This window comes from Heloderma suspectum, chromosome 6, assembly GCF_057233095.1.
Source record: "Heloderma suspectum isolate Gila_16-S chromosome 6, 16-S_ref, whole genome shotgun sequence".
NCBI lineage: Eukaryota > Metazoa > Chordata > Lepidosauria > Squamata > Helodermatidae > Heloderma > Heloderma suspectum.
The window spans coordinates 17,045,450-17,067,157 of record NC_139463.1 but is presented as its reverse complement, the minus strand read 5'-3'; the positions used below and the strand labels follow the sequence as shown (position 1 = coordinate 17,067,157).

Sequence of the window (21,708 nt, the reverse complement as noted above, 5' to 3'; positions counted from 1 at the left end):
GGAAGGCAGGAAAAGCAACAGCAGGCGCAGTACGTCTGCAGATGGTCTCCCCCACCTCAGCTATTAAAACAGAAAGAAACGATCGCAAAAGTCAGCTAAACTTGGGCGGGTTCGCAGACAAATTGCGCTGGCTCTTTAAAACGCGAGCAGAAGGCGCCGCACAGAGCTACTAGTAGTAACTCAGAGCGCTGCAAGTGGCTAAGGGCAGGCCCAATAAGACTCTTCAGCACCTCCCCTTGGAAAGGAAAGAAAAGAAAAGAAAAAGAAACTCCAGTTACAAACCCTTGGCTCTATTTAAAAAAAAAAAAAAATTGGCACATGACAGCAATGTATATAAAGCCCTAACAAGTCCGATGCCTTTTTGAAAAGGCAGGTACTGTGAGGGGGGGAACGGCACGGCGGAGATGCCCCTTTAAGCCGGAGCCGCAGCCGCGGCAAGGTGAAGGGCGCGCCGGGTCGGGGGGCTGGATTTTCCCCGGGGTGCCCCGGGGTGCCTCCCCCCCCGTGGCAGATGTGAAATTGGCCTCGCGGCCCAAACCAGCTCCTCTCTCCCCCTCCCCCCCGAGCCATGCCGCTGCTGCGGGGCGCCTTCGCGCTCTGCCTGGCCATCCTGCCCGCCCTCTGCGCGCCGATGGAGACGGAGATCGTCACCCCCATCCGCCTGGACCCGGACCTCAACGGGCGCCAGTACTTCCAGCGGGGCCCGGAGGATCCCCCGCAGCAAGGCGCGATCTTCCAGATCAGCGCCTTCCACGAGGACTTCTACTTGAACCTGACCCCGGACGCTCAGTTCCTGGCGCCCGCCTTCGCCACGCAGTACCTGGGCGCCGCTTCGGCCCGGGGCGAGGAGGGCGACCTGCGCCGCTGCTTCTACTCCGGGGACGTCAACTCGGATCGGGACTCCTTCGCCGCGCTGAGCCTCTGCGGCGGGCTGACGGGGGCTTTCGGCTACCGCGGGGGCGAGTATCTCATCCGCCCGGCCCGCAACGGCAGCAGCAGCCGGGCGCTGCGGAGCAACCAAGGCGAGCACCTGCTGCAGCGCCGGAGCGCGCCGGGCCACGCCGCCACCTCCCGCTGCGGCGTGGGCTCCAGCCTGAACGCGGCCATCCTGCAAGCGCTGGAGAAGTACAAGTTCTCCCAGGCCGGCGGCCGGGCGGCCGGGCGGGCCAACGCGACGGGCCGCCTCCCGCCGGCCAAGAAGGGCGGCCGCGCCAAGCGCTTCGTCTCCGTCCCCCGCTACGTGGAGACGCTGGTGGTGGCCGACGAGTCCATGGTCAAGTTCCACGGCGACGACCTCCAGCACTACCTGCTCACGCTGATGGCCACGGCGGCGCGCCTCTACCGGCACGCCAGCATCCAGAACCCCGTCCGCCTGGCCGTGGTCAAGTTCATGGTCGTCGGGCAGGACGACAAAGGGCCCAAGGTGACGAGCAACGCCGCGCTCAGCCTGCGGAATTTCTGCGTCTGGCAGAAGAAGTGGAACAAGGGCAACGACAAGCATCCCGAGTACTGGGACACGGCGATCCTCTTCACCAAGCAGGTGGGTGGGCCGAGAGACGCGGGGGGCGGGAGGAGCGGGCCGGCCGGCCGGCCGGCCGTCCAGCCGGGGCGCTGCAGCGCTCCGGGCGTCGCCTCCCGTCCCGCGCCCTTGGCCAAGCCGAGGAGGCGCCACGCGGCGCGGCGCCGGGCGCCCTGCCGTGCCGCCGCCTCTCCCCCTCGCCGCCCCCCGGCCCCGCGGCGAGGGCTGCGTGGCGCCCCGCTCTGCCGCCCTCCTGCCAAGCCGCCCCCGAGGCGCAAGCGCTGCGGAGCGGAGCTCGGCCCCGGCAGGGCAGGCGCGCCGAGGGGTCCCCCTTCCGTTGATGGGGCTGCTTGACCCGGCTTCGCGGCTCTCAGGACCCGGCGAGTTCGGACCCAGCAGCGAATCAGGGCGGCTCGCCTAATCGGCAAGCAGGAGGCGTTGCAAAAATGATATCCAAACCCCAAACATTTTTGTAATGATGGCCCACTTTAGCTCTGTGGGTGCGCGTGTGGAATTGGCTCTCCTTTCCTTGGTTTAGTCTGGGCAGCCTGAAGACGACAGCATCCAAGGGAGGCTTACTTAGGAGGACGGCGCCCAGTGCACTTAGCCGGGAGTTATTCCAAAATAAACATACATTGGGCTGCACCTGCCGTCAAGGGCACGTCAACAAAGCCCTTGAGGATCTGCCTGCCCAATGACAACCAATGGGTTTTGCAGATCACTCCTGTGAGTGTGGTGGGGAGGGAGGGGGTCGCTTTGCCAGAGAAATGCAGGGCAGCTATGAAGCTGCTTCCTTTAGCCGAGTATCCCGAGTATCCCGTTGCCTGCCTGGACTGGCAGAGAGTCTTCAGGGTCTCTCCCTGCCCCGTTTTTTTTTTTTTTTTTTTTTTAATGCAGTGGCCAGGAACTGAATTTTGGATCTTCTGCATCCAGAGCATGTGCAATATTGCTGTGCACTGGCCCCTCCCATCGCTCGGTGGTAATTCAGAGAGGGGAGCTCGTGGGCCCTGTGCTTGGCATACGTGGAATTCCTTTGGAACAGCAAGCCTGAGGGGGGGAAACCAAACACCCATTGGCACAGGGTTTTTTTTTTTTTCGTGAGACCAGTAAATGGGTCAGAGGAAAGACATTCTTCAAGAGGAGGCATTTTCAGCAAGAAGCTGCAATTTGCCAGTGGGCACCTCCTTGGGCAGGGTGGAGACATGATCCCTCTCCTTTCATTCTGCTTCTCCCTCTTTCCTTCCTTCCTTCCTTCCTTCCTCTGCCTACTGGGTCTGGGCTGCCAATTACCCGATGCAGCAGACTCTCGTTTTATGATTGAGAGCAGCAATCATCTGTGGCTCTGAACATTTGCTGGATGCATCTGTAAATGCAACTTGAGGATTTTTCTTTTACTGGGGGGCAGGGAGACCAGACTATTCAGAGTGACATAGATGGAAAGATATTTTCCTGTTTCTCTTAATATTAGGACTTCTAGGGTGGCCCCTTGAAATTAGTAGGCAGAAGGTTCAGGACAGACAAAGACATGGGATTCACCACCACAAGATGTGGTAACGTTCACTGACATTAGCCACAACAGCTGAATTGAACTTCCATGTCCAAGGACAGTGTATTTATGCATACTAGTTGCTGTAGAATCGCCCCACCCAAAGGGAGTGCTACAAAAAGGAGGCAAGGCTAGATGAACCCTTGGTCTGACCCAGCAAGGCCCTGATTATATTCTTATTTGTTCAGCAGAGCCAAGAACTGGCTTCCTTTCTGAACTCTCCAAAACAGCTGGACATGACAGCAATCTCTTTTCTAAAGCTATTGCAGAATTTTCTGTTGCAGATTGCCTAGGAAACTTGAGAACCATTGGGATGTTCCCTGCCAATGCACGTCGAGTTCACTTTGGAAATCATTAACTCTCACATGCCTTGTGTGTGAAGTGGGATTTGTTGCCCCAAAGTAATTCTTCATGTGAACATTTATTTATAGTCGACATAAACAAGTTAAGTTTATCGGCTGCATGGCTTCTGTCCTTAAAGAAACATTCCAGTGATTTATCCCTAATTAGAAGGATTTGTGACTCCCTTCCCTGCAGTTCCTTTTTGTTTTGTTTGGTGCTGGTGGGATCCATCACAAACCAGTGGAGAACACAGTGATGTTCCTAGTTTTTAAGTCAAACTGTTATATGGCTCTAGAAAAGTTAGCATCCATCCAGACTTCCTGCTGGTAAAAGCTGAAGGTAGCCCTCTTCAATAAGAGAAAAGAGGGCTGGACCTATTTCTAGCTCCTCCCTCTGTGGTCCTTTTGCTCCTTAGCGTCTTTGCAGATGATGCTGACAACCAGAGCATCCCTGTGATTGGTCCCTGCTATTGCTTCTTGGCCAATAGGAACACCTTTGTCCCTCAGCAGTTGTCACCCCATGTGTGTGAGTGACATGTGCTTTCTCTGGACTGGCTTCAGACAGGTGATAGACTTCAGACTTCCTCAAGGAATTCCTTGTCATGCTGAGGCCAAACTTTGGCTACTTGCAGTGTTTCGATCCATGGCAGCAATCCCAGTGATACTCATGGGAAACATTTGCATGCATCCACTCAGCATTTCTCATTTGACACTGCAGACGCTTCAGCCAAACCATACCCTGAAATGGTCTGTCCATCGCATTTCCACTTTCACCATGGCTAATTTCCTTCTTTTTAGGGTTACATTGTATATAGAAATACTTCCTTCTCTGTGTCTATGTGGTTGGCTATTATCATTGACAAATTTAAGGATGCCTTTTTTTTTATCTTGGGTCTAGGACCAAAACATACCCCCCTCCCTATCTCCCAACACGCTGCAAACCTAACCCCATATAGACAGCTATAGGATCCTAGAGGATGAGTAGAATACAAATGTAGCAAGTCACAAGAGGGATGATGATCATGTATTTGTGTGGGTGGAACTACAACCCCATGCATGACCGCGTGCATACATAGAATAGGTCAAAGTCGTCACAGCCACCCCAGTGCTCATGTAGAGATATGGGGTTTGTGGGGTGAGAGCAGACCATAAAATGCTTTGAGCCATCCATTAAGAGAGCTAGTGTGGTGTGAGAGCCAGTGTGGTGGTTAGGGTGTCGGACTGGGGAGATCCAGGTTCTAGTCCTCACTCAGCCATGAAGCTCAGTGGGTGGCTTTGGGCCAGTCCCCGACTCTCAGCCTAACCTACCTCACAGGGTTGTTATGAGGATAAGAACATAAGAAGAGCCCTGCCAGATCAGACCAAGGATCCATCTAGTCCAGCATTCTGTTCACACAGTGGCTGAACAGCTGTCAACCAGGAACCCCCAAGCAGGGCATGAGTGCTACAGCACCCTCCCGCCCATATTCCCCAGCAACTGGTGTACACAGGCCCACTGCCTCTGATACTGGAGGCAGCACACAGCCATCAGGACCAGTAGCCATTGATAGCCTTCTCCTCCAGGAATTTGTCCACCCCCCTTCTAGAGCCATCCCAATTGGTGGCCATCACTACATCCCGTGGTAGCAAATTCCATAGCTGAACTTTGTGCTGTGTGAAGAAGTCCTTCCTTTTATCAGTCGTGAATCTCCCACCAATTCGCTTCATGGGATGACCCCGGGTTCTAGCATAAAATGGAGAGGAGGAGTATGTACACTGCCTTGGGCTCCTTAGATGAAATGCCGGATATAAATCTAACAAACAAGCAAGTTTCATATGTGAGCCTAAAAGAAGGGGCAGGGGAGGTCATTGAAAAGGAGCTACATAATTGCTGCTCTGGAGTCATGCTACTTCTATGCATGTTACTAGCATCAATGCTCTTGTACGTGGATAAAACTGCAAGAAAGAGCCAGAGACTCTGGTGTGGCAAATGCACATGTGAATCTGCCTTAAGACGTAACCCTAACTCTTTCCCTTATCCCCCTCCACCCAGTTCTTCCCATGATACCAGATTGGAACAGGCCAAATTGGACTGTTCCCACTCTGCTGCTCTATTGAGTGGGACTGCAAGAACTTCACATGGTAGACATTAGAGCAGGATGTGGCTCAGCGGATGAGACCCCTTGTCTTACTGAAAATGAGACCTGGAACTTTTCCACCAATGTTGAGAAGGGAACAGAACGATCCCTCAGTTGCTGCATCGCAGTGGTGTGGCGATGGATGCAAATGTGTGACGAATATGATATTACTTACTGGATTGTCAAGAAATTCTTCACAGAGAAGGAAGAGAAAACCATTGTTTTTGATTACTAGCAATCAGAAAGAGGGCTGCAGTCTCATGGCTACTGAGGGAATAATAAAAAGAAAAGTATGATTTTTTTTAATAGATAAAGCCAACCAGTCTTACATTTCCCTTTCCCTTCTGATTCTGTGGAATTCTATCCTGGAGGAGATGGGTAACTCCCCGCTCCCCCTTTTTTTCCATAATGGATTTTCCCCCCATAAGTATTTCCAAAGTAAGATGCTTTGGAAACACAGGAAATTGATCTCGGCAAGTCTGTAGCAATTTAGACAATGCAATGGCTGTAGTTCTGAATGTAGTACTGACCTTCAGTTCAACTTGGGCGGCGTGTCCTAGTTCTCACAAACAGCAGATGAAGAAGTGAACTTGGGTGTGGGGCTGTACCACTTCAGACTGGAAGATAGGGGCTTGCATGATGGATGAATGTTCTTCCAGGCTTTAAACGACCCCCCCCCCCTTTACATGTCAGGGAGAAGGCAAGGCTAGGATGTGGAGCGGATTTTGTTGTATGCAGGAGCTTTCACTCATGTGACTCCCCAGTCATGTGAGGTGGTATAGTCCAGAATCACGTTTACCATCTCATATGCAATCATATCAGAAGATTTTTTCCCCCCAGTTTAATCCTTGGCATAGAGTGGGGGGCAATTTTGCATCGCGATTGCAGTGTGTGGCGCAGGGAGGTGTCAGCCTTCCCTCCTCAGCAAAGATCTTAGTGGAAATTGCCTCACCCCATGCTGCAATCTGCAGCAGAAAAATGCACACCTCCCAATGGTGCTAATGGGAGATTTTTCTGATCACTAATGGGGTGTGGGGTGGGGTGGGATATCTATTGGGATTGTGGCCAGAGAAGGAAGAGTTAAACCTCCCCTCCCCACCTTCTGCTATCCATATGGAAATCTCTCCTTCTGTGCTTATGATTAAATTTCCAAAACCCTTTTTGACGTGGCTGCAAGCCACAGAATTAGCATAACATATAGTCAAGCCCACAGCGGATGGCATCTTGTGTCTATTTGTTTTCACTTGAATTTGAGACCCACATCTGGGCTGGTTGTGAGAAACAGCAACAAAAGAGAGACTGGGTTCTCCTCTTGTATCAATATGGGGAAGTTTCCCATATCCTTTGGATCAGGCACTGCCTGATTTATGATTACAAGTGTGAGAAAGAAAATGTGTTGGCCGCATTTACTTGACGTGCTCCTATAGTTCCTGGCAGAATCCTTTGGAAGTTTATGGGGTTACGTTCAGGATGGGTTTGGCCTCCAGCATTTGAAGGCCTTGTCCCATCTTTTAAATAATACCCAGTTTGCATTTTTGATGCATTACTGAACTGCTCATTCCTCAATCCCCAATGTGAGGGCACTGGATCAACTAAGACATCTGCCTCGCTTGAACTCATCCATCTGTGGTCCCTTGATACCTTGAAATTTATCTGCCTGCCAAAAGGCTGTTATGTAAACCCAGAGCTCTTGTTTCATTAAAAAGAGAGAAGGAAAAAGCTAATTGATAGGCAGTTTGGAATTGCACTCCACAAGTCAGGGATAGAGCACGGCTGTTCATTCTCATTTTGGCATCAGGACCTCCTTGCTAAGGACTGTTCCCCATGCAGTAAATGGTACTAGATTACAGATGCAACCTTATTGAGCTCATTCTCCTCCTCCATCATCCATGCAAGTATGGAAGAGAAGGGCTCCAGCCCAGTGGAAGAGCCCTTGTTATGTGTGCAGAAGGTCCCAGATTCAATTCCTAGCATTTTCAGGTAGGGCTAGGAAAGATCCCTTTCTGAAACACTGGAGAACCACTGCTAGTCACCATAGATGATACTGAACTAGATGGACCATTGGTTTGACCAGAGCTGGCCCTACCATTAGGCAGGGTGAGGCAGTTGCCTCAGGTGGCAGATGCTGGGAAGCAGCAGCGAGGTGTTCAAGAAGAGAGCTGTATGCTTTGCAGCCTGCTCTGCAGCCCACAAGTTAGCCTGCTGCCTTCAGGTTCAGTGGAGGACATTGCCTCAGCATTAAGGTTGAAGACAGATTCGTTTGCCTGTCCAGACAGATTTCGCACATGGAATGGGAGGGGGTGCCATCTCTTCTGCCTCAGGCAGCAAAATGACTTGGGCCAGCCCTGGGTTTAACTCGGTACAAGATGGCTGCCTACGTTCCTAGACGTCTCATCCTTAGATGGTGCTGCTGTGTCATAGCGGCTATTGCTCAGGAAGTCTCACATCTGACATGAATTCACGAAGTGGCGTTAAGGCCAGATCTCCACATTTGCAATATGGGGATAAGACTACTGACCCTGCCTTACAAGGTTGTCATCATAACAGCAGGACAATGCCTGCAAAGAATTCCAAACACTCAAAAGCGCTATATCAATGCTAAGCATTGTTTTGATGAGAAGGTATGTGGTGCATGAGGGCTCTTTGGAAAACGTAAGCTTCAAGGAGCTTTTAAAGGCAAAAGAGGTCCAGTCCATGGCCTGACAGCACATGATGCAGCAACTGTTCTGAAGCTAAGTTGGTCTGAGCCTGGTCAATGTCTGGAGGGGAGACCACCAGGGAACCCTGTGTGTGCCATCTGGAGTTCTAGGATGGAAGAAACTTGGATATATTAACAACAACAACAACAACAACAAATAAATAAATAAAACGGCTATATATTACTTCCAGTATCAGAGGCAGTATGCTGGGGAATATGAGTGGGAGGATGCTGTTGCACTCATGTCCTGCTTGTGGGCTTCCAGTAGGCATCTGGTTGGCAACTGTGGGACCAGAATGCTGGACTAGATGGGCTTTTGGTGATCTAGCAGGGCTCGTCTTATATTCTTATGAGTGTTCAAAGCACTTCACATACATTATCTCAGGAATTCTTACAACAGCCCTGTAAGGCAGACCGACCCTGGTATTCCCATATTGCAAGTGTATGTGTGTGCGTGGGGGGCAGGGAATGGGGTGGCTGTGGCTGAAAGAACAATGCCACAAGCCCACTTGTGGTATATACATTTCCTCCTCAAAAACAATAGCCACGGCAAGCTTTCCATCTCATGCTTCTAGCCCCTACGCTCCGCTACTTCACTTCATGGCCACTGGGGTCACTCAGTGTGCTTGAATCTTAGGTCGACTCTCCAGTACTGATGTATGACTTTAAATCCCAGCCTCTGTTTCTGCAAACTGGACGCAGCCAGGACTGGTTCACCCACATGCATGGACATCAGGAGCATCATTAAGTCTTCAGAGGGGGCTGCTTGTTGCAGTTCTTCATGAGCCCCTGAGCCACTGCAGAAGCACAGGGGGCAGATCCCTTGCACTGAGGGTGGGTTGTTCTTTCTCTTGTCACTCTCTCTGGAAAGTAAACCTCTTAGATCACAGAGTGCTTCCAGCTTTTGAATGCAGGGAAAAATGTGCCTCTGGTATGCGAAGTTTGGGAAACACAGTGCAGGAGACTAGTGGGTTAAAAAGAGACGGTCTCTCTTTCTTCCTGCATTTATTTCCTTCCTTCCTCTAGCTGATGGGGTAATAAGCATGCTTGGGATTGCATACTTATTTTAATTGCCAGTTTAGTATTCAGTTAGAATTTGTATGTGAAAAGTGCCTTTCCTTCATTTAACCAAAGACTCAGCATTGAGTGGGTGCTGTAAGCTTGTTGTCTGGGTCCCCCCCCCCACTTCCTCCCCTTCCCGCCTGTTTCCCTCTTCTGGTGCCACTTGTGACACACAAACTGGGTATTTCCCATTATCCGTTTCACCATCTCTCCCTTCTTCCCACATCCCATTTTTTGCTTTGGCAGCACCTTGCCTTCTTAAATGGCTCTCCATTAACCTTCTAGCATCTATTTTTGTCTGGACCAGGTTGGAGACCTCCAGTGATGCTGCTGCCCGAAGGCTTTGCGCAGGGCTGAGGGCAGCCTTGTGAGCTGTGCAGAAGGTCAACATGGACCTTCTGCTTTCTAAGGGGAAATGGCATCAGTTGAATCTTCCATTTGAACTCAGGCCCAAGGGAAGGGGGTTAAAGGAGAGCCCATTAAGAGCGGCTTGTTAATCTCTGCCTGCAGTCAGCAAGCACGGTTCATGAAAGTGTGTCAGTGTGTCAGTGCAGGTGTTGGGCGAGAAGCCAAAGGCTCTTTCAGCTAGCAAGGAAACAGGAATTAAAAAAAGGCAATGAGTAAGGCAAAACAAGTGGCCCGCCTCCACAGAGCAACGTTTCCCCTCTCTCAGATTAACCAAGGTGATCATACTTTCTGAATCTAGCAGAGTTTCTGGAACCAAAGTCCCATAATACTTTGCTTGCGCTCATAGATCTCATAAAATCATTGGGTTGGAAGGGGCCTACAGGACCATCGAGTCCAACCCCCTGCTCAGTGCAGGAAGCCTGATTCCCAGGCAGTCTCCCATCCAAGTACTAACCAGGGCTGACCCTGCTTAGCTTCCGAGATCAGATGCTCTGACTAGCAGGTTTGGACAGGGACTGAGAACAAGCTAGTATTGCCTCTGCAATGGGTTCTTTGCCATAACTCTAGGCCAGGGTTTGGCAACTTGTGGCCCTCCAGATGTTTTGGCCTACAACTCCCATCAGCCTGAGCCAACATAGCTAATGGTAAGGGTTCATGGAAGTTGTAGGCTAAAATGTCTGGAGGGCCACAAGTTGCCCAGCCCTGCTCTAAGCTATGGGTGTTGTGACTAGGGATGTGCGAACCTGCCCCTGTCTGGGTTCTCTGGGCACCCGCCCAGGCTCTGCCCCTGCTTGCTGGTCCCCGGACCGCACTCAAGCCCCTCCTGTGCTCGGTGAGCAGCCTACACTCACTCCGGCAGCCTTGTCGAGCTCTTCAGTTGCCATTTTTAAAAAAATAAAATGGCGAATGCAAAAATGTGCATCTTTTGCGAATGCACATTTTTGCAAGAATGTGCATTTAGATGTATGCACATATATGTGCACACACAAAAATATGCATTTTCGCATCCACAAATATGGGCATTTGCAAAAATGTGCATTTTTGCACATATGCAAATATGTGCATTTTTGCGATCGCCATTTTATTGTTCAAAAAAATGGTGACTGCAGAGCTCGATGAGGCCGCCAGGTGAGTGTGGGCTGCTTGCTGAGCATGGGCAGGAGGCAAGTGGGGGCAGGGGTTCAGTGAGAGGGGCTTGGGAGTGTGGGCAGGGGGGGGGTTCCACCAGATTCCTGGACGGAATCGGGCGTCCGTGCCATCTGTAGTTGTGACCTACATTTCTGCCACAGAAGAATAGATGTGGAAGAATATGTGTAGGGAAAATGTCAATTTTGGAGTGTGGGGAGAATCCACAGCGATTTTGCAGGAAAGGTTGGGTTCACCACATTCTTCCTGGCTTCTGCTCACAGATCTTTCCTGAAAACACACATACACATCTGGATCTTTCATTCCAAAGCAACGTTTTCCATGTGTGTTTGTTTGCAGGGCTGGCGCCAGCACATGACATCCTTGGGCAAATGCCAGGGCCCCTGGGCCCCCATCCTCTGACACCAGGCCTGGTGTAGACGAGGACTGTGCTGAATGTTCTCCAGTGAACATTTTCAGCACACTTGTGGGGGTGGCGGGTGGCGATAACTCTCCCCTGAAGACTAGCGATGTGACAGGTCTGTGTGTGGAGCTGAATGTTTGGCAGGGTGTTCTTTAATTTATAAGTAAACAAGGTGACTGAGGGTGCCTTTTTCCCCACCTTCAAAAAACCATTTTAAAGTGCAAAGGGACTTGGTTCCAAACCTGCCGGGCTGCTGCATACTTTGAAAATGTCTGGATAAGTATGGTCCCCCCTGGAAGTGATGCTCTATGATGACATGTTGTTATTGTCATAGCATTGTATGGAAAAAAAGATGGCTGCCCCTGTGGGCTGCCCACAGGACCAGCCATCTTGTTTTCTCTATAATGCCATGGCAACGATGCCACATCATCCCGTAGCATGATTTCCAGGGAGAAGCACCTTAAAATGGTTTTTAAAAGGGGAGGAGGGAGGAAATCTCAGCTGCTTCATCTAATTGTGTAAGTAAGGGAACTCTGGGGTGTGTGTATGTCCCCTTTTACAGGGACAGTCCTCTATTTGAAGGGCTGCCAGGCGGCTGTTCTCTATTTGAAGGTGTCCTCTATTTGAAAGGCTATCCTGCCACTTTCTTGTGTCAAAGAACGATAAGAACGGTTGCCCATCAACAGTTAGCATCTGGGCGGCAGACTGAAGAGGCAAGCACGCAAACAAGTCCCCTGGTCGCAGTCTTCTGCACTATGGTGAGATGTACTGAATTTCTATTAAAAGCATAACAATTTCTAGATATGCATCTGTGCATATAAATTAGCATATGCATATTTTGTGCAAAATGGTGTCCTCTTTTGTCCTGTTTTCTGGTGATGCCCTTTCCTCTCCGGCGATTCAGAAGTGGCCACCCTAGAGCTCCCACTCTGGAAGTAAATTTCTGATTCAACCAGCCTGCAGGAGACAAAACTTCTGCAAAGCTGTGCCAGGCCCAATCTAGAACCCCCTTTCATTGTTTCTTCTTGCTCGATGCTGATGGAAGTGCCAGGCCCATGTGACTAGACTCACCGTTTTCCTTTTAATTCACTCACAATGTGGCACTGTACAAGCATTGGATTGGCAAGCCCAGCCGCACAGGCCTGGCGCTCTGCTCGGCCACAGCGGGGCTGCCCATCTTTTTGTTGCTGGGCCATCTGCAGCCTTGGAAGCCTGTTGGAGGGTCCCCTGAGGGAACTTGGCCTAGGGTTTCTTCAAACCTGGAGCTGGTTCTGTCAGTGCTTCCAAAATATATGTGTTGGTGAACAGTAGTGTGCCTAAGGAAATACTGGAGTGTGCCTTCAAAAATTATGCTGCCATATGGGTTGCCTCCACTACTCTGTGCTCCTTTAGACCAGGAAACGCTGATGCAGCATTGATTCCCCACTACCCTCGCTGCCGCCATCTACACAGGGACAGTGATGTCATGCTGGCAGAAGAAGGATGCACCACAGGCCAGCTCCAAGTTTGAGAGGGCCACTGGCAAAGTGCTTTCTGAGGGGCTCCCTCCCTGTCAGTAGGCTCTTAGAGTGTCACTGTAATTTCCCACAATGCCCCAGGCTGATGCTACATTGAGGGGACTGTGGGAAATAAAAATGGTGGTTTCAAGACCCAGCCATCCAGCACTCAGTGCTTGGGGGTGGGGGGAAGATGTTTGAAGGTAAAGTTGGAGTAGGACAGAGATCAGGGATGGCCCCAGCAGAGGCCCTGGCAGCTGCCCGAGGTTGCTGCATGCTGGCGCTGGGTCTGATGCACCAGGATTCCTTGGCACGGTCTGCGTTACAGCTGTCAGGTGTGGCGGACTGCTAGCTATATCACCATTGCCCAGAAAGCACTGAGTGTACAGGGGTGAGCGAGATGCCATGAAGCATTATTAACAGGGCTGTCTTCCAATTGCAAGGGGAATACCTGCCCATTATTCTGGATTTTGAGTTTCTCTGACAAGGTATGTTGTATGCGGAAAGGGAGAGAATAAAGGTACCGGTGAGTGGGGGTGTTTAGATATAGGGTCATGACTGGAAGAAGGAGTGGATAGCCATGTAAGGCACAGTACTATGTCCTTGAACCTAGAGCTTCTCACAGGTACCCCTTTCATGTTTTCAGACATTTGCAAGCACTAGGAAGTTGCCAGACAATAAGAAAACCTGAGATGCTTCTATCTGTGAGATCCCAAAATAACGGAACAACCTAGCTTTTAATCCGAAATAGCTTGTGCAACCTCATATGTGGGGATGGGGAATTTGTTCAGCACCAAGGTCTCTTCAGGGAACTTGTCATGAGGTGGGAGGGTTGTATTTGATTTGGATAGTTTATTAACATGGATCGTTGCAAACTGTGACAAGCAACCAGCAGAGCTGTTTTGTGAGCTAACTGCAGTACCATCCCCCCACACCCCACCACCTTGTCATCCCGCCCAGATTGCTCTAGTGAAGGAGGGACAAACGGACAGAGATGGATGCTGAACTAGGAATTTGGTAGCTTTCTCCTCTTGATCTTCTGAGAAACAGCAAAGGTGATCTTGATGATGGATGAGCTTAGCTTCCTCTTCTAGCCCACCTGTCACTGTGAGATGAGAGAGACAGAGAGAGAGAGAGACAGAGAGAGAGAGAGAGAGAGAGAGAGTAAAATTTCTTCTCTGGCTGATGGAAAACAGCCCCAGGAAAACTCTTGCTTTGGAATGTCTGTCGAGGCCACGGCCTCCACTGGCACTTGCCAGCCACTAAACATCCCATCATCAGGATGTTTCTGGCTAGGGATGCACAGATTTTGTTAAATCTGTTCCATCTGCGCCTCACGGATGGTCAGGCATCGTTTGTTCTGTCATCTGCTCATTGAAGGAATCAGATTTTTTTTTTTTTTTTACCAGAATTTCATTCTACTTGCACTTACACACTTAAGAACATAAGAACATCAGAAGAGCCATGCTGGATCAGACCAAGGGTCCATCTAGCCCAGCATTCAGTTTACACAGCGGCCAACCAGCTGTTGACTGGGAACCCACAAGCAGGGCATGAGCGCAACAGCACCCTCCTGCCCATGTTCACCAGCAACTGGTGCACACAGGCTCACTGCCTCTGGTACTGGAGGTAGCACACAGCCATCAGGACTAGTAGCCACTGATAGCCTTTTCCTCCAGGAATTTGTCCAACCCCTGTTTAAAGCCATCCAAGTTGGTGACCATCACTACATCCCATGGTACTGAATTCCATAGTTTAACTCCATGCGGTGTGAAGTAACTCCTTCCTTTTATCTGTCCTGAATCTCCCACCAGTTTGCTTCATAGGATGGCTGTGGGTTCTAGTATTTTGAGAGAGGGAGAAAAATGTTTCCATATCTACATTCACACCATGTATAATTTTGTACACCTCCATCATGTCTCCTCTTACCCTCCATTTTTCCATGCTAAACAATCCCAGCTGTTGTAATCTTCTCTCATAGGGGAGTTGCTCCAGCCCCATGATCACTTGTTAATGTGCATTCGTGCATTCACACAAGTGTGTAAGTGCACTTGTGCTATTGCACATTAGTGCAAATCCCCCCCAAAGTGAAAAACCAGTTTGTGGAATCTGCATGACTTGGAAAAAGCCAATCCACTGTGGAATCTGCAGGCCGGTTTCATAGAAATCCAAACTAATTTGAATCCAACAGCCCCATACCAAGGCACATCTTCTCCACTGGGAACATCAGCAGCCAGTTGGACACGTTGGGGCTCTGGTAATCCAGCCTTCTCCAACCAGGGGCCCTCCAAATTGTTTTGGATTAGAATCCCCAACATTCCTGACCATTGACCATGCTGGCTGGGGCTGATGGGCATTGAAATCCAAAACACCAGGAGGGCACCAGGTTGGGCTCATCCGTAAGCAGGGATGAGCAATCGCACCTCCCTCTCCAGCAGAAGGGCCAAATGACGCAGCAGGTCAGTAGTCCGGCAGCCCTTTCTAACAAGAGAAGCTTCTAAGGCAGCCAGGAGAAGAGAACCTGTGGTGGCAGAAGGTGCTTCCTCCTTCCTGCTCCGAATCCCCCCTCCCCAGTGAGGTTTCAAATGTGTGTTTACCTGGCAGTTTCTGATGATGCAATGTTGAATTTTCAAGGGTCAAACCCATGCTGCCTCCTAGGGATTGACCCACAGCTCTGGTAAACCCACTGTCATTCTGCTGACATAGGATAGGAAGCTGTCTTATACCAGGTCAGACTTTGTCCAGCTAAGCCAGGTGTGAGCAGGTTGTGGCCCTCCAGACATTTTGCAAAACAGAAGAGAAAATATTCTCAGTCGCCTGAAAAAACATTTATTATGCCCAAAGTTTTTTCAGGCACCTGAGAATAGTTTCTCTTTTGGCTTGGGACTCATATGAGCCTTACCTTCTTGCTGTTTCCTCCATTTTTGGCCTATAGCTCCCATCAGCCCTTGCCAGAAATAGCCAATGGCGAGGGATGACAGGAGCATCTGGGACAAGACATCTGGGGTTGGGGACTCGATGGTGTTATAGGCCCCTCCAACCCTACTATCCTATGATTCAGTGATCTGGAGGGGCACAAGTTGCCCACTCCTGATCTCAGCGGGTGTTGTCCACTCTGACCGGTAGCCGCTCTCCATGGTCTCAGGCAGAATATGGACTTCCCTGTCATTGATGGATTAATTGGGGGGTTGAACCTCGGACCTTGTGCATGTGAAACTACATGCTCCACCACTGAGTATGGACCTTTCCCAACACTCAGGACTCGTTCTTACGTGCATGCTTGATTTGCAGTAAATGTGATATTGAGTGGTTGAATGTGTGATCGGACACTATTGAAAAACACTGCTAGTGAGGTTTCATCATCTATGGTGTCATGCCTGTGACAGTCGGCTTAACACTTGCATGCAAGTCATATGTGTCAACCAGCACGTCAATTTGCCAGGACTGCCCCAGGGGTGGTCAAGGATGATACTTTGTGCTCCTTTATCCTGTATTGGTCATTTCTCCCACTCATCTGTCTTCTTGTACATTTCAGTATTCCTTTGGAACTGACTCACACCCATTCCCCTGCTACTGGCCTGGCTCACAAAAGTAGACCTGTCAGTTTTCTCACAATTATGTATATTCTGGGCTGTTCGTCACACGGCTGTCATGCTGAATTATATATGATTTTTTTAAGAAACAAAATGCGGATACTTCCAGACTAGGGGACCATTGTCTGAATGTTGGCCTAAAAACAAAATGACTCCTTCCTATCCCCCACTGTCCAATTTCCCCACTCGACCAGTTATATTACTGGCTTCCTGTTTAGGACCAGTAGTTGCCTAGCAGGAGAGGTTTTTTTGGCTCATTACTCAGTTTACTTTCCTCTTCCTCTTCTTCTTTCTAAAAGACTGTGCCAGATTATCTTTGTTGACTAGCATCTGCCACAGAGGGGTGTGTGCTGGCTACAGAGATGTGGTTTGCGTATAACAACAGTGGAAAGCTGTCTCCTTTCTTCGTCCAGGCTGCTGGCCAGTGTAAGGCTTTTCAGATGAGCATCTAGAAGGAGCAAGGAAAGTGGACACAGTGAGATTTTGGCTACGCTTTTAGAAGAAAATTCCAGAGGGGTTGCCATGTTGGCCTAATGCAGCAAATACAAAACTAGAAGAAGGAGAGAGTCTTGCAACACCATGAAGTTGAACAGGTTTAGGCTGCAATCCTATGCATGCTTATCTGGGACTAAGGATGTTGGAGAAATCTACAACAGATTCAAATGAGTTGGGATTTCTATGTATTCGACATGCTGATTCCACAGTGGGCTAGCTTTTTCCAAGTAACGCAGATTATGTTTTTCACTGGGGGGGGGGGTTAGCGCTATTTATTTATTTATTGAATTTCTTAATCACCTACCTGGCCGGTCACCTGGCCACTCTGGGCAATGTACAGCAATACAACACTTTTAAAACAATAGAATTCTACATTAAAACATTATATTTCTAAAAATACCCTAACCTACCAGTAATGCCTGCCTGAACAACCACATTTTTAATGCGTATTAGCACTACTGTGCATTAATGAATATGCATTCACACACGTGCTAATGCACACTTGTGCTAATGCGGCTTTCGAAACCATCGACCATGGTATCCTTCTGGATCATTTATCTGGATTGGGCTTGGGAGAAACAGCTTTAAAGTGGTTCCGGACTTTTCTGGAGGAGCAGTCTCAGAAGGTGGTGTTGGGGGACTTCTGTTCCACCCCATGGCCATTAGCCTGTGGGGTACCGCAAGGTTCTATCTTGTCCCCCATGCTTTTTAACATCTACATGAAACTGCTGGGGGAAGTCATCAGGAGGTTTGGGCTGAAATGGCATTAGTATGCAGATGATACTCAGCTCTACCTCTCGTTTCCATCTGCACATCCCAGGGAGGCTGTGGAACTCTTGAACCAGCATCTGGAGGCTGTTTTGGAATGGATGAGGGTGAACAAGCTGAAACTTAATCCAGACAAGACAGAGGTACTGTGGGATGGGAAACCAACTACTTTGGGTAGAAGTTTACAACTGGTCTTAGATGGGGTTGCACCCCCCCCCCCCCAAGACCAAATACATAGTCTGGGAGGCCTCCTGGATGCTGAGCTAATTGGAGAAGCCCAGGTGGCTGCGGTGTCCAGGAATGCTTTTATCAGCTTAGGCTGGTATGCCAACTGCAGCCCTATCTGGAGAGGACAGACCTTGCCTCAGTTATCCATGCACTAGTCATGTCCAGGCTGGACTACTGTAATGCGCTATATGTGGGGCTGCCCTTGAAGACGGTTCAGAAACTCCAGCTTGTGCAGAATGAGGCCGCCCGAGTATTGGTGGGGGCGAGGTGATTCTATCATATAACGCCTATACTGCCAGCTTCACTGGTTACTGGTGCGTTTCCGAGCCCAATTCAAAGTGCTGGTTTTGAACTTTAAAGCCTTAAATGGTTTGGGACCAAGGTACTTGAAGGACTGCCCACACCCTTATCAGCCTGCCCACACTTTAAGATCAGAACGAGGGGTCCTTCTTATTTGCCCACCTGTGAGAACAGTCAGGTGGGTGAACACACATGAGAGGGCCTTCTCTGCAGTGTCCCCACATCTTTGGAACAAGCTGCCATCAGAGGTCTGCCATGCTCCGTCATTGCAGACTTTTAAGAAGGCCTTGAAAACATATTTTAGCTTGGCCTTCTGTTGATATGACTGCTACTGTTGCTGCTGCTGCTGCTGCTGCTAACATCATTGTTGTTTTTATTGTTTTTATGTTTTTATCACTTTTAATATTTTAAGTGTTTTTATGTATTTTATTATTGTAAGCCACCTTGGGAGGGCTTCTGCCCTGAAAGGTGGCCAATAAATATTTTAAATAATAAAAAAATAATAATGCACTAATGGGAATTAGCTCTATGCAAATTAGTGCAAGTAGAATGAAATTCTGGTTAAAAAAAATCATTTCTGTCAATGAGTGGATGATGGAGCAAAAGACAACTAACAATTTGTGAAGCACAGAACAGATTTAACAAAATCCATACATCCCTACCTGGCAGTAAGCTTCTTGAGAACATAGTAGAACTTATATCTGAGTAAACATGCATAGGATTGTGCTGTTAGTTTGGCACAAGCTTTTGTGGACCAGACACCAATACTGTCCTCAACTGGCACATACACACACATACATACAGAGGAACAGAGGAAAACCTGTGCACAAGAGAGGCCAAGCTGCAAGATAAGCACAGGGACTGCACTGCACAGAACAAAAGTAATTGGCACACAACATAGTATACAACATAGACTGTGCTTATTCTGTACACATTTGGAAAGAAATGTTGGAGACAGCACTTGCTTCTTGTTTCCTTTAGGATCCATTGTTTACATCTCCTCCCCATACCTATACATTCATAAAGGATGGGGCAATCAGTGGCTACTAGTTACGATGGCTGAATATAATCTCTCCAGTATCAGAGGTGGCATGCCTCTCAATAAAAGTTGCTGGGCAGCATGAGCAGGAAGGTGCTATTGTGCTCATGTCCTGCTGGTGGACTTCCCAGAGCATCTAGTTGGCCATGGTGGGAACAGACGCCTGGACCAGATTGGCCTTTGGTCTGATCCAGCATGGCTCTTGTGTTCTTACGTGTGTATGTGAGTGTGTGTGTGTAACAGATAGATATAAAGGTTGTGTGTGTATGATGCCAGCTGAGGATAACCACTTCGCACATCTGATGAAGTGCATTCTATTTCACAATTGCTTATGCCACAATAAATCTGTCAGTCTTTAATGCACCACAGGATTCTTTCTGCATGTGCTTCTGCCTCTTCTAATTTTCAGAAGCATGATGGAAGAAAGAAAGGGAAGAAGAAAAAAGAAACAGGCACCCAAGCTAAAACTTAGGAAAGAAATGAGGTCAACCTTAAAGTTATTGTAAATGTACCGAACTCTCAAAAATAGATCGTTTATGGTAATGATGGCTTACATCTTCAGCCTGGGGAGGCCAGAGCCACCCCCCCACACCTCCAGGTAGGCCAGGAAGAGTGTAGTCCCTGTACTAAAGTTCCTAACCCTCAAGGTTGACCTCTCAATTCCCAATGGGAGTAGCAACTGCTAGGGAAGAAGCAGTACCTTGTGCTTCTAAACTGGTGTGGGGCAGAATGGAAGGGGCCATGTACGGGGGCTGGATGTGGCCAGATAATTGGCCACCTTTGCTCTGTGTAAAGGAAGTGTACTGTGGTTGTGGTTATTTTGCAGAACTGTTTGTAACACCATGTACTTGCAACAAATAAGTGAGATTATTCCACTGTGAATGTAATCGCTCTGTTTCAGTTCTTCCTCTGCCACAATCACGGATTTGGAATCTTTTACAGGTGATGAATCCAATTCTCTGTCAGCTAGATTGCCAGTCTAGTGCATGTTCTGGCATAAGCCTTAATTAGGGGGTGTAGGTAGAAGAGGACTCCAATCAGTAATAACCAATTGCATTAGGTTGATATGGAAGCAGCAGCCTAAAACGGAGATCATCTGCATGCACACTGTTCCTGTTCATTCTTTTTGCTCATTTTTTGCTCATTCTTCTAAATTATTGATTTAGGGCGCAATCCTATGAGGATAGTTATCAGCCTCTGAACTCGGAGGCCTCTGCCTATCCAATGCAGGGCGGGTAGAGCATGGAGGGCACCTTGGAGTGGGAGGTGGGGAGGCCGAACAGCACATAGGGAGCATTGTAATGGCACTTCCACCGTCCCCTCCCCTCCCTGCCCCTAGGAAACCCCCCTTTTCCCCGCTCTGTGCTGCTCTTATGAGCACAGAGCTGGGGATGAACCGTGCCACCTATGAGGGGGCAGAGGAGGGGGTGGGGAGTCAGTTTTCTGGGAACCGACCTCGGAGAACTGGCTCTGAGCTCAGTTCCCAGAAAAGGAAAAATCCTATGGCCATCTAGCTGTCTAGCAGCCATAGGTTTGTGCCCTTAATTATCCCCACCCCCTGCAGTCCTGATTCTTTCTGTAATATTTATGACCAACATGGCCAGCTCCCAATGGCTTATACCCCAAGCATCTTCACCCTGGATTCCTTCGGCTGTTGGCGAGATCGCTGAAAATGATAGAGGTGAAATATGATCCTCTAGTCTTTCCCAAAAGATGAAGAATGTCCATATGTGTAAATTCCATAGAGCCCATTTATCTTCATCAATCTCTTCACCCCCTGACTCTCCTGTGTGGGCGTACTTCAAAGGAGATGGCCCCCACAGGAAAGAAGGAGGCCTTATCTGCCTCTGGGAGGGAGAGGCACACACAAGGACCTGGGTGGGATTTGACAGCTCAGGATGCAAGCTTAGTGCTGGAGGTTGCCACCCCTGCGATGTCTGGAATAACAACAACAAAAGCTTTCCTCACAGCATCATCCTATGTCAGCCTCCTCCAACCTGGTGCGCTCCAGATGTGTTAGACTACAACTCCCAGCATTCCCCAGCCAGCTAGGAGTTGTAGTCCAACACATCTGGGGGGCACCAGGTTGGAGAAGGTTGTCCTATGAGCTGCCTGTGTATTGGTGCAAAGACATGAAGCTGATTGTCGGTAGGTTCCGGATCCACAAAACAAAGCCATTCTTCACATATGGGCATAATTAGCACTAGGGATGGATGCATCAGTCAATTTCAGTTTCTCTCAGTTTCTAATCTCAGATTTGATTTGTCTTCAGCACTGAGTTCTTTCGACAGTCTTGAGTTCTGTTCTTCCCAAACATTGAGATTTTTTTTAAGCTCATGTGACAATTCATAAGCATTTTTGTGTGCATTTCTCTGTACATGCATTTTCGTATGCCTTTTTCCTAATATACACATTTTTGCAAGCAATTTTCCTAATATGATGGATTTTGAATGTTATTTCCCCAAATATAACATTTTGGCATGCATTTTTTTGATTGGAGAACCCCATTGCAAAATTTGGAGAAGTGCGAATTTTGAATGACAACCAGG

The 21,708-nt window shown here is 48.9% G+C and overlaps 1 protein-coding gene across 1 annotated transcript in view; it reads left to right on the top strand.

The window, feature by feature from the left end:
• The first annotated feature begins 363 nt into the window (after positions 1-363).
• The window catches only part of ADAMTS15 (ADAM metallopeptidase with thrombospondin type 1 motif 15), a 59,040-nt gene continuing 37,695 nt past the window's right edge, over positions 364-21,708 (top strand). Inside the window, exon 1 of the mRNA XM_084803644.1 lies at positions 364-1,540. Within this exon, the coding sequence (XP_084659770.1) occupies positions 569-1,540 (972 nt within the window). The 5' untranslated portion in view covers positions 364-568. The remainder of the gene's footprint in view (positions 1,541-21,708) is intronic.